This window comes from Rhea pennata, chromosome 13 (genome assembly GCF_028389875.1).
Source record: "Rhea pennata isolate bPtePen1 chromosome 13, bPtePen1.pri, whole genome shotgun sequence".
Taxonomy (NCBI): domain Eukaryota; kingdom Metazoa; phylum Chordata; class Aves; order Rheiformes; family Rheidae; genus Rhea; species Rhea pennata.
The window spans coordinates 21,107,334-21,119,554 of record NC_084675.1 but is presented as its reverse complement, the minus strand read 5'-3'; the positions used below and the strand labels follow the sequence as shown (position 1 = coordinate 21,119,554).

General features: G+C 54.2%; 1 protein-coding gene across 1 annotated transcript; it reads left to right on the top strand.

The window, feature by feature from the left end:
• Positions 1–677: 677 nt before the first annotated feature.
• FOXF1 (forkhead box F1) lies at positions 678–4,096 on the top strand. Its single transcript, XM_062586520.1, has 2 exons — positions 678–1,737; positions 3,390–4,096. Exons 1-2 carry the CDS (start codon positions 678–680, stop codon positions 3,548–3,550), a joined length of 1,221 nt encoding a protein of 406 aa, XP_062442504.1. The 3' UTR covers positions 3,551–4,096.
• Positions 4,097–12,221: the final 8,125 nt, after the last annotated feature.

Below are 12,221 nucleotides of genomic sequence, written 5' to 3'. Positions count from 1 at the left end.
GTGTGGAAAGGGCTCTTTAAAAGCTGCCCACCAGCTGGGAGCTGGGAGCGGAGGGGGGCCGGGACAGGGCGGCGGAGGGGGCCGCCCGGGAGGGCGTGGGGGAGTTGGTCGGGGCGGGGAACTCCTCTCGGCTCTTACGTCTGTCAAGGAGCGGCAGCCGCCGCTGCGAGAGATAAAGTAAAAGGCGAGCGGCGGGGCCGGGGGCAGAACCGACAGCCACCGCGATGGGAAGCAGCTCCCCGCAGCAGCGGCAGCGCCAGCCCAGCTAGAGGGGGGCGGCGGCGGGACACGGACCACGGCGGCCCCGGGGAGCCCGGCCCGCGGCGGCGAGCGGCGGCGGGCGGCGAGCGGCAGCCGGCTTCTCTCCCGCAGCGGCCGAGCGCAGCGCGCTCCCCCCGCGCAGCCCCCCCCAACCCTCCGCCTCTCGCTCGCCTTTTGCAGCAGGGCTTGGATTTAGGGATAAAGTGGGAGGAGGAGGGAAGGGGGGGTCGCTTCCATTTGTTTATCCGCGGAGGGGTGAAGCTTCCCGGTGGAAACAAGCCCTGCCAGGGGCTGGGAGGAGGAGGAGGAGGAGGGGGGAGTCGCGGGGAGCCCCCAGCAGCGTGGCCTTTTGGGGGGGTGCGTGGGGGAGGGTGGCGAAGGAGGGCCGGGGCTGGCCGCCGCGGAGCTGGCCCTAGATGACTGCAGAAGCGCAGCAGGCTCTGTCCTCTCAGCCCCCTCCTCCTCCGGCGCAGAGCAGCTACGGCCCCATGTCCTCCGTGGCCGAGAAGCAGCCGCAGAGCTCGGCCATGGACGCCGCCTCCGCGGCGCCCGCCGGGGCGGCCGGCAGCGCCCCGGGCAGCGGCGGCGCCCCGGGCGGCGGCGGCCCCAAGGCGAAGAAAACCAACGCGGGGATCCGGCGGCCGGAGAAGCCGCCTTACTCCTACATCGCCCTCATCGTCATGGCCATCCAGAGCTCGCCCTCCAAGCGGCTCACCCTCAGCGAGATCTACCAGTTCTTGCAGAGCCGCTTCCCCTTCTTCCGCGGCTCCTACCAGGGCTGGAAAAACTCCGTGCGCCACAACCTCTCGCTCAACGAGTGCTTCATCAAGCTGCCCAAGGGGCTGGGCCGCCCGGGCAAGGGCCACTACTGGACCATCGACCCGGCCAGCGAGTTCATGTTCGAGGAGGGCTCGTTCCGCCGCCGGCCCCGCGGCTTCAGGAGGAAATGCCAAGCGCTGAAGCCCATGTACAGCATGATGAACGGGCTCAGCTTCAACCACCTCCCCGAGAGCTACAGCTTCCAGGGCTCCGCCGGCGGGCTCTCCTGCCCCCCCAACAGCCTCTCCCTCGAGGGGGGCTTGGGCATGATGAACGGGCACTTGTCCAGCAACGTGGACGGCATGGGCCTTGCGGGACACTCCGTGCCCCACCTGCCCGCCAACGGCGGGCACTCCTACATGGGCAGCTGCACCGGCTCCTCGGCGGGGGACTACCCGCACCACGAGAGCTCCGTGCCCGCCTCGCCGCTGCTCGCCGGCGGCGGCGTCATGGAGCCGCACTCGGTTTACTCCAGCTCGGCCTCGGCGTGGGCACCGTCCGCCTCGGCCGCCTTGAACAGCGGCGCGTCCTACATCAAGCAGCAGCCCTTGTCGCCCTGCAACCCCACGGCCAACCCGCTGTCGTCCAGCCTGTCCACGCACTCCCTAGACCAGTCCTACCTGCACCAGAACAGCCACAACGCCGCCGAGCTGCAAGGTAAGCCGGGGGCCGGCCACGCGTGGGCTGCGGGGCTCGCTGCGCCGGGCCGGCCCGCTTCGGAAACGCTTCGGGGTCGGGGGAGTCGTCGCCCCCCGGGCTGCCCCCCAGGCCCTGCCGGGCTGCTCCTTCCCGGCCCGCTCCGCCGCGGCGCTCCCGGCGGTTCACGCCGTCGGGGCCGGCTCCGCGGGGTGCGCACCCTGCGCGGCCCGGGACGCCGCGGCGGCGCCGGGAGAGGCGAGCGCGGCCGGCCGGGTCCCCCCCCCCCCCCAAACCGTCCCGGCCCGGGGCTGCGTGCGGGCTGCGCGAAGGGAAGGCCGAGACGGGCCGGGCAGCCCATGGGGCTGGGAGGAAATCGGTAGGAGATGGCAGAGCCGCGGGGGCTGAAAGGGGCTGCCGACGGCCGCGGGGCGGACGGGGAGCCCAGCCCGGCTCCTGCCCCCTTGCCCCCCCCCTCGCCGGACTCCCCGTCGCCAAACGGGATCCCGAGGGTCCTAGTGACACTGGCAGGGAGAAAGGGGACCGGTTTCAGGGCTAGGGCGGCCTCGCTCGCCCCCAGGGCGCTGCAGGCAGCTCCCCTTGGGCCCGGGCTTCCCAGGCCTGGGAAGCTTCCGCGGCCGCGCAGCCCCCGGGCCAGGCCCGCAACTGCGGCGCTGCCCACGGGCCGGGATAAGGCGTGCGGGCGAGCGAGCCGGGCTCGGAGCGGGCTGGCGCTTTGTCCGACCCGGAGGCCTCGGCAAGGCCGCGGCGCTCGCAGGGCCTGGACGGGTCCGAGGCCGCGGCCGGGCTGGTTGCGGAGCTGCTGCCCCGTCTTGCAGCCCGCGGAGGGGGCAGAGAGGGCTCGGCGGCTCCGCGCCCGCCTCTCCGTCTGCTCCGCGTTTCCTCCGTGGCCAGGTGGGGCGGCTCGGGCCGCGGGTTTCTCCCTACCCTCGGGGCGCCCGGCCGCGCTGGCGGACGGGGCCGCGGAGCAGATCCCAGCCCGGGTGTAAACAGAAATAAAGTGCAGGGGGGGGGGGGGGGGGAAGGCGCACGGCGGAAAGGAACCGCCCGCGGCGGTAGCTGAAATGCTCCCGGGCAACACCCCAAATTCAAAGCCAAGCAGCGCTGTCGAGCCCCGCCGGAGGGGTGCGGGAGGACCGCGGCCCTGCGCTCGGGATCCCGGGTCACCTCCGCTTCCTCGGGGAAGATTGGAGGGGGGGGTGGTTGTTGGGTCCCGAGATCGCTGCAGAAAGGGCAGAAATGATTTTGCTTTCGGCGCTTTCCGCCTGGCGTCTGCCTCCGGCCGGCCGAAGCGGCGCCCCGCTCCGCCGCTGCTCCGCGCCCCGCGGAGGCGCGGGGAAGCAGCCTGCACTCTCGGTTTGGGAAGTAAAATGGGGAGAAAAAAAAAAAAAAAAACGCAATATACTTGGCCCGGGCAGGAAAGTGCCGCACCGTCCCGCCTGCGCGGGAGGTTTTCTCCGCGGCACCTGTCCGCACCCGCGGAGCCACGGACGGGCCCGCAGATTTGCATGCGTGGAAGAAAAAATATCTGCGAGAGATCGGAGGGTTTGCGGGCGCGGAGGGGGCTCCCTCTCCGACCACGGCCTTGTCCCCCTGCTCAACCTCCTTTGCTAAATATAATTATGGCTGACAATTTTCCCCCCGTCCCGCAGGCATCCCGCGGTATCATTCCCAGTCTCCAAGCATGTGCGACAGAAAGGAATTCGTCTTCTCTTTCAACGCCATGGCCTCCTCCTCCATGCATTCAGCGGGCAGCGGCTCCTATTACCACCAACAAGTGACATACCAGGACATCAAGCCGTGCGTTATGTGATACGGGGCGGAAAAGCCACCTCCTGGGGCCCCCAAGGCCTGACCCGGGCTCCGAGCCCCCCCCGGGCCCCGCTCGGCGGAAGGGGGTCTCTGCAGACTCGCTTTGTGCGTGCGGCGTAGCCCCAGGGAGCAGCCGGACGCCTGGGACCACAGTGCGCGGCCGGGGACAGACGCGTGCGGGCCCTGGGGCTGCGCCTGCCCCTCCGCTGAGCATCGGCCGGAGCCGGCTTCCAACACGTGTCTTTAATCAAAGACGGTCTCTGCCTTCTTCTGCTTCTTCGTTTGGGTTGGGATGGGTTGGCGAACCGGGAGAGCAAAAACAAAAAGCGGCCCCCAAACCTCGGCCGCCTCCTCCCCGAGATCCCCACTGCAATTTTGGGTTAAGAGTTTAACAAAAGAGGTTTTGATTTTGATTTTTAAGTTGTTAATGGATTTGTCTAAGTCAAAGCATTAAGCGATGCCACGACGCCGTTTGGTAGCGGCAGAGCTGACAACGAAATCCAGCCTCGCCCGGGCCACCGGTGCTGCCGGCTCGGCCTGGGCGCTGGGAACGAGCCGCGGCGCGCAGGCAAAGCGCTGCCCCGCGCTGCGCCCGGGCGGCGGCGGCTCCGCTCCGCGGCCGCGGGGCTGCGCGCGCCGCCCCTCCGCGCCGGGAGTGCGCTGCACCGCGGCGAGGAGCGGGGTCGCGCTGGGGCCCTCCTGCCCCCCAACGTCAGTCTCGTCTCAGTTCGAGCCCCTGCTTCCGAGAAATACTTAATTTTCTTTTTTTATTTTTTCTTTTTTTATTTTTTTTTATTTTTTTTTGCCGGCAAACACACAGCCGGCAAAAATCTCTCAGAGGGATTTTTTTTTAGCTATTAATATTTTTTTGCCTGCATAAAGACTGCAGGATCAGACCCTATGCAGAGAGAATAAGGCACTTTGAAAAGAGACAGCCATGCTCATTCTGTTATTTATTCTTCATTTTTTTTGTTGTTGCTAATAATCGAGACACGAGTAGTCTCAGTTGATCAGTATTAAAGCGGTGGATCTCTGTTGGCAATATTTGCCATATAGATTTTTTTTTTTAGTTAACCTTTGTAAATTTTAAGTCGATCATGGTCTCTGTGTAAAGACAATCCTCCATATGTTTTTATAGAAATATATATATAATGAAGGATTATTCCCCTCCGTTCCCCTTCTTTTTTTTTTTTGACCCTCTTTGTACAGTTTGATGACACCTATTTTAATTTCTTTCTGCACTGTATAAAATTGTAATTACAGTTTTGTTTTTTTGGGGGGGGTTGTTTTTTTTTTTTTTTTTTTTGGCCCAGCCCTTTTGTGTACGTTTGTCCCTAAGGAAAAAAAAATCAAACCAAAATAAAACATGTATGTTATTTGTACATGGGCTTCACGATTGTATGAGCAGCAAATAAACGAGCATGCGGTGTAATACGCGTAATGATATATCTGAGGAGTGTGTGGCCGCCCGGCTGCGGCCGGGCCGCGGAGAGGGCTCCGCGGCGCCCTGCTTGCGCGGGGGAGCCGGGAGGCCCCGGCCGCGCCGCTCCGCTGCTGTCAGCGCTGGAAATCTTCGTGCGACAATTTCCCATGTCGGTGTGGGCCCGCGGGGGCCTCTGTTGCTCTTGGCTGCTGCCGCCGACAGGTCCCTTGTCCCCGGCGATACCGTTCGCCGCCCAGAAATATTTCAAGTGATAATAACAAGACGGAGAAGGGAGGAAAATCTGAGGCGATTATTACATTATTTTCCCAAGGAGAAACTGAAAGGCGATTTTTGACAGCTCGGCCTGCCTTTTACTTGGAGATCGCACATGTCGCTGGAGAGAAACAACGACTCGGCTCCTCTTCTCTCTTTCTCCTCCATCCCAGGCAGGCTATATAGCTATATTTTTTAAGCCAGCCCGTGTCCCGCACCCTACCCCGAGGCGAAGCCGTCGGGTTCAAACCCAGCACCGCGGGGAATAAAATAAAATAAAATAAAATAAAATAAAATAAAATAAAATAAACGCCGAAGAGGGAGTAAAAAGCAATTCGGCTGCCGGTGGTGGGGCTCGGGCGAGCCCGGCTCGGCCCCGGCGCTGCCCGGGACCGAGCGAGGGAGCATTAAAACCTTCCTCAGGTTTTGTGTCGGGGAAAAATAAACGCCAGCAGGTAAGTGGGAGCTGGCACAACTTGTGTAAAATTCGGCGCCGCTGGGTTCGAGAAGAATAAATACGCGGCGTACGCACACCGCAATCGGGAAAGAGGGCCAGGCAGCGGGCGAACGCGCCCCGCTCCTCTGAGAAATGGGCTGTTTGCTACAAAGTTTGGTTTTGTCTGGGCTGATAAAAGATACTACCATACCCTGCAAATCTTGGCTTTAATAACTTCCTTAGACCAATACGCTTTCATCAATGTTCGCACTATAAATACATGCACGTACATAAAAATAGTTGCCTATGAATTAATTTGCTTATTTGCTTGTGTATTTCTATCTTTGCATATAGCTAATAGGAAAACTAGGTTACTGCGCAGCAATTAGCCCAGCTGTGTGTAATCAGCTTAACTAGAAGCAATGTTAGGTGATAACCAAAAAAGAAAAGCTTTCTAATTATTTTCTTTCTTTCTAATTATTTTCTAATTATTCTTCTAATTAGGGTGAGTGGCAAAGGCTGTAGGGAGAGACGTCCTCAGAGGTTTTTTTAAGAGTAGATCTGTACGGGTCAAAGGTAACTAACCTACAGCATTTACTGGGGATTTCCTGGTGTCCTTGTTTCTATGGCTTTGTGGATTCATCCTTCTCTGCATCTGTTGGAGGTGAGCCATGTTGTTACCATCTTTTTAAAGTGCAAGCTAAGGCCTGAGCTTTTGCTCCTGAAGTGCATATCTGTGTGAGGTGTGGCTGAGATAAAGGTCTGGAGGTTAGAAGTTCAGTCTCTACCAAGTGGTTCTTCCTTCCTTCCTTGAAATCTCACTATTGCTTCTAAGATTCGTTTTCAGCCCTTAGATTCATTTTGGACCTGCTTGTTTGCATCCACAATCAATCATCTGAAAGTCTGGGCTCCTAGGGAGCTTGGAAAGTGAAGGCAGACACCTTGCAAGCCTCAGGACTAGCCTGAGAGAGGCTTGATATCTGTTCCCCAACAAAGGTTTGCATGATTCACTTTTCTCCTTCCCTTTGGTTTCTCCCTCTCTGTGCTGCCAAACCTGGAAAAACAGAACCACCACATACCGTGGACGCCACATATTCCTCAAGCCAGTGAGCGCAGTCTAAACAGACAGTTCTCCATCTCAGACACCTACATCAGGGAGGACAGGATGAAACCCCGCAGCTGCCCCTAGCTCTGAGACCCTGTTCTGTACAGGACAGAACTGCTTTTGCCTTGGATTTGTTGTCCCACGCAATGGTGAAAAGCAAGCTGCTGTCACAGCTGGTTCCTTTGCACAAACTCTGCTTGTACGTTTAAGTGATCAGCTGGACTCTTGTAAGGGGCAAAGAGAAATTGGTTTGCTCAGAAACCCTGTGTTTGCTCATGCAACAGCCTCCCCCTTGCCAAAATCTAACCCCCGGCCAGTTGACGTAGCTAGATTCAGTATCAGTGATCTACCCTCTGCTCCTGCTTGCTGATCAATAGATGATCTAGCAGCAGAGTTATCTCTGTTTTGGGCACTTCTCCCGTAGGAAGTGGTCTCTCATTGTAGATGCCCTTTAGGGGCCTATAGGCTTTCTATAGGGCTTTTGCTCTGATATTTTAGCTGAGCAACAGCCTTATGGAAAACTCATAGGAATTTATAGTGAGAAATAGGGCCTAGTGCATCCGCCTGTATTTGGTTTGGGATGCACCTACACTCAGGGGACCAGCAAGCACGTTGTACATGCTTGGCCTTCCAGAGTGATACAAACACCAGACTGCGACAAAACGCTTGACGGCCAGGCACGTTGGTAGCCGTGCCGTTTCCCTCCGCGGTTTGCGCTAGCTCACCCCCAGGCTCGCGGCGTTTCCGCCCAGCCCCACGGGACCGCCAGGCAGCTGCAGAGCTCCCTCCTGCTCTTTCACCTTGCCCTTGTGTCCACACGGGATTTTGATTGATGGGGGGCGCACAGGGGCGTCCTCACGGGGGGCAGTGTGAGATAGCGCAGCTGGAGCGAGGGGCTCGCTCTTGAAGGGCAGAAAGCCCTGCGGAGTGGTAGGGCGCCGGGGGCCCGCAGCTGCTCCTGCACCTTTCCTGCCCAGCATTAACCGGGCTCGCTCCGGCACCGGGCGCGGGGAGGACCCGGGACCGGGGCCGCGCCGGGCCGGGCCGCGCCGTTCCCTTGGCGGCAGCGCCACCTGCTGCCCGCCCGCGGCCGCGCTGCTGCTCCCCGTCCTCAGGGCGATTTATTACTGTTATTATTTTGGTTCAGTGTGTTTTCAAACTTGGGCTGCTTCCTGCCGTTTTCGGCGGCAGATAGTGTTCGACGTGTTGGGATAGGTTTTAAAAGTTATTTTTTCGTTTTGTTTTGCTGCATTTCCTCTTGCCCTTGGTGCATCTTTGAATTTAGCATTGAAATGTTGATGGTTGAAAATATCGGATGGGTGTAGCTTGTAGATGCTTCTGGATCAGCCCCGTTCTATGCTCAGCGCGTATACTGCCCTGGTGGGGCGGCTGCTGGTGCTTATTGTGGGACATTGCAAAGTCTAGTTATGAAACAGATACTTAGCACATGATGCATGAAGATGGTTATCCAGACTAGCAGAAAACTAGCTACTTTAGAGACCTTGCTGATGGAAACAGAAACCTGTAATCTTAAATGGCTATTTGGAAAACCTAAATTCTGAATTTGGTCTCTACTCTTAGCATTTAAAGGCTTAAATCCATCAAAATAATTAGATGCCTGACTTCTCCCTGGAATCCAGGAAGTTTGGGCTGTATGTACTTTGTACCTATGTATCTTGATGGATCTGAGCCACAGTTCTTTTCACTTTTGATTGATAAGATATTTTGACTGCTCTGTCACTGAAATGCTCTTAGGAGACAATATCCAAATGCATGTTTGCTTCCCTGCATGTTTTTTAAGAGTAACTGCTGTGTGACAGCAATTTCGGCAGGAAAGTTGGGGTGCTCCTGCAGGCTTGCATTTGACTGTGAACAGTATTTCCACATCTGTGGCCTTTGCCACAGGGAATCATCCGCAGGGACACAGTACATGATGCAGGTGAGCGTGAGAGCTGGCTGGCTAGAAGGGAAAGGCCTAATGAGCAAGAGACACCGAAAGTGCTAACAGCAGCTCTGAAATGATGAGCTGATGTTACTCATAAAAATAATTATCAGATTGGCTCAAGAAGTGAGGAAAAACATGCAGCTCAATTGTTTTTTAATTAGATTTTTACTGCCAATAATTCATCCTGCTCCATCAGAAACTAAAATCAAAATGTTAATTATAACAGAGGGAACAAAGCTTGTTATTGATCTTCTGGAGTCGAGATCTATTTACACAGACTTGTAAAAGGTGCTTGAGACTAATTCCCTGTTGTCACAGGCCATGGTGACCTATCAAAATACTGATAAATTTATTAACTCCAATCTTAAAATAAGCTAAATGTTTCTGAGAACAATACAGTGCCTTTGGGAAATTTCGTTGAGGTAGATTGCTGCATAGTAAACACGAACCTCCTCTTTTCAGATAATTCTTACAGATTCTCTGAGTGATCCCAAGAAGCCTGAGGACCATAGGTTGAAATTCACTGTGACAGGGATAGGTGTCAGCAAACTCCCTCCATCTCTGCTTGATCATGGAATGAGATGCTGGGACACTGGCAGTCCCATCTCACTTCAATAGCTACGTTGGCATAAATATATGTGCCTGAACATAGTAACTTCTTTATTTAAATCAGTTGAAAGAACCCAAATGCTACAGAAACTGCAATTCTGTGGCTCAGCTCAACTTCAGGCTAATTACTAAAAAAAATAAGCAAACACACCTGGGAAAGCAAGATGTCAGACCCTGGAAAGCTTTGCAGTGACTTACAGTACCAGGAGTTCACTTGGAGAAGGAATTGCTACAGCAACCATGTTCCTGCACGGTGGTAAAGAAAAGACCCTGCAGATCAACTGCCTGAGTAATCATTTCCATCAGAGAAATGGAAACACCGCTGTTTGGAGTCTAAGCAGTGCAAGTGCCTGGAAACATTTCGAAAACACGATATCCCTTTGGGAAAACAGCAAGCATTAATCTTGTCCAAAAGATTAACTTCATTCTAACAGATCACTGAAAACTACTGGGGAGTGACAGCAATGACTACATTAATGCCTTGAAATGTAGAGGCAGCATTTCATGACGTTTCCTTCCCTTTCCTTTCTTTTCCTCCATCTAGTACCTCTGTTTGTCTTATTCCTACATGGTGGAAAAAAAAATCACCCTAGTTCAGCCGCGTATGTTCTCACATGGGATGAGGGGTGGGCTGTGGCACACTTCTACGTGATTTGCTAGGCCTCTGGAGGGGGCATCTCTTTGGAAAAGCAGCCCAGTTTCACATCACGTGTCTTTTCTGAGAGACCTGTGATTTATGTCCTTGGACTGAGAAGAGACTTGCAGCTGGGTCACTTGATCAGAAGGCTTTTCTGGAGCATGGAGGTCCATTCATTCGTGTGCTGCCCAGCCACAGTACAGCACAGTGGCCGCCACTGCCATGGATCAGGCTGGCTGCCTCTGGCAGGTGGGTGGAAGCAGAGGGTCACAGGATGACAGTGACGCTGCCACACTACCAAGGAGCAACAAGATGCCCAGCTGGGAGACCAGGTACCTGTCACATAGAAAAGTCCACAGGGCACTTCCAGTCCCTTTTCCCCAGCTGGTTTGCAAAGTGCTGGAAATCACCGGTTGCATCTAGTCTATATTGGCAGTTATCTCCACGTCTGTGAAGTGTGGTTGTTACCAGGGCCACTGTAAAGATTGACTAGATAGGTCCATATCCTGAGATCGTTTCTCCCAGTGACTTCGGTGGGATGCCCAGTCCAGAACAATGGCAGGATACATGACCCTAAACATTTCTGCAGTGCTTTGAAAGATGAAAAGGAGTGACTTCTGTACCTATGTCAGTGGAGGGGCCCGCAAACACTTCATGATGTTTATAGCAGACGTTGCGGACATTGCACATGAAAACATGGGAAATGGTGCACTCTTCTTGTAGAGAGATTACATTTTATAGATGGCAATGAGGAAATAAAAGCATTCATAGCCCTATGTGAAGCAGGCTGTTGTGTATGTTTGCCTGACTAGTATGGCCACAGTCGCAGATGTTTCCTCCATAGCCAGGACTGCTGTATGGGGCTGTTCCTTCTCAGAAACTGGAATGAGTGCATTCACAGCACATGCTTTTCCTCCCTCTTCTCTGCCCTTGCTGTAGCTGTAGAGAAAAATGCAGTGCCAATGCTGGATTTTTTTTTTTTTAATGGAAACATTCTCCTAAAAAACATATGTTCCTCCCTTTGGAGCACTAGAAGACGACGAAATAAAAAAAATGATGGGACTTCAAGCCAATATTTAACTGTGCCTTTCCACAGATACTTTACTAGTTTCCAACGATAATGAGCTAAATCCTCTGTCCTCAAAGAGCGATTTCTGAGAGGGGATTGGGGAATAATGTGAATGGAGGCACTGGAGGGCTGGATGGAGACTTGCTTCTGTGAAACAGGACCCAACTTTACTGTCTTCCCACTCCAAAGTTGAGATTTTTTTTTTCTCCCTCTCCATGGAAACAAAAAATCTGACTTTTGTCACTCAGAGCAACTCAGACTACACAGCAACCCGGCTTGTTTACTAATTGCTGTTTCTTTGGTGGATTGAAGCTGTGTGGCCTTGTCATTATTCCAGGAAATGCATGGACATAGCTGTCTGAAGGAAAACTCTAATGACTGTACAGTTTTCAGTGCTGAGTGGCAGTTAGCCACCTCGCTTTTATTGTTAGCAGATTACAATGTTGCCTCACTGTTCTGTGCCACACACTATGCTGTGACTAGTATCCACCAAGAAATCTACTCCAAAGTGACCATGTTCTAAAACCAGTCATTTGACACTGTTTTCTCCTAGCATCTTCCACAAATGGGGATAAAAGAGGGTGAGTAGAGGGGCAAAATGGTTCTAGAAAACACATACATATGATGTAACACCTAGGGTGGCTGCGCTCTGTATTCTCTTAGCTGCTTTGAAAGTCAAGCTGACCAGCCTCAGGAGTTGCTCAGCATCTTTCTCCCCTGAACCCTCAAAAGGAGGGACATGCAATAACATCGTAACTTGTTTGTGCCATGAAAGGAGCTGGAAAGAATGCATCAAACCACATGACAAACTAGGACATCAGGCTGCACAGAGAATAGAAAGACCTCATTTTTAATTACTTCTGAACAAAGTTGGCTCAGAAGAGTATTTCCCATTGTACTGCTGAACTTTTGTCTCATCACATACCAGTGAAACGCAGGCTTTTCTGTTGTTGCAAGTGAATTAAAATCAACTCTGTTAGGGATCACTGAATTTCCTATTAAATGCAGCTCACCATATCACAAGCATTTTTAACTTCTCTACAGTGCCCAGGCCCTTCTTTGTCATCTTGGATGTTTTTATTATGACAGTCTTAAGAAGCAAGGATGTCCCACTATCCAGAAAGAGACTAGGGACTCAGTCCTTAAAGATATTTTTCCCCCATTGCTCTGGACAT

Bases quoted from the DNA above. Each gene is read 5' to 3' on its own strand.
- FOXF1 (XM_062586520.1), top strand. From the start codon at position 678: ATGACTGCAGAAGCGCAGCAGGCTCTGTCCTCTCAGCCCCCTCCTCCT. The intron at 1,738-3,389 runs GTAAGCCGGGGG...CCCGTCCCGCAG, and splicing joins CAACGCCGCCGAGCTGCAAG to GCATCCCGCGGTATCATTCC.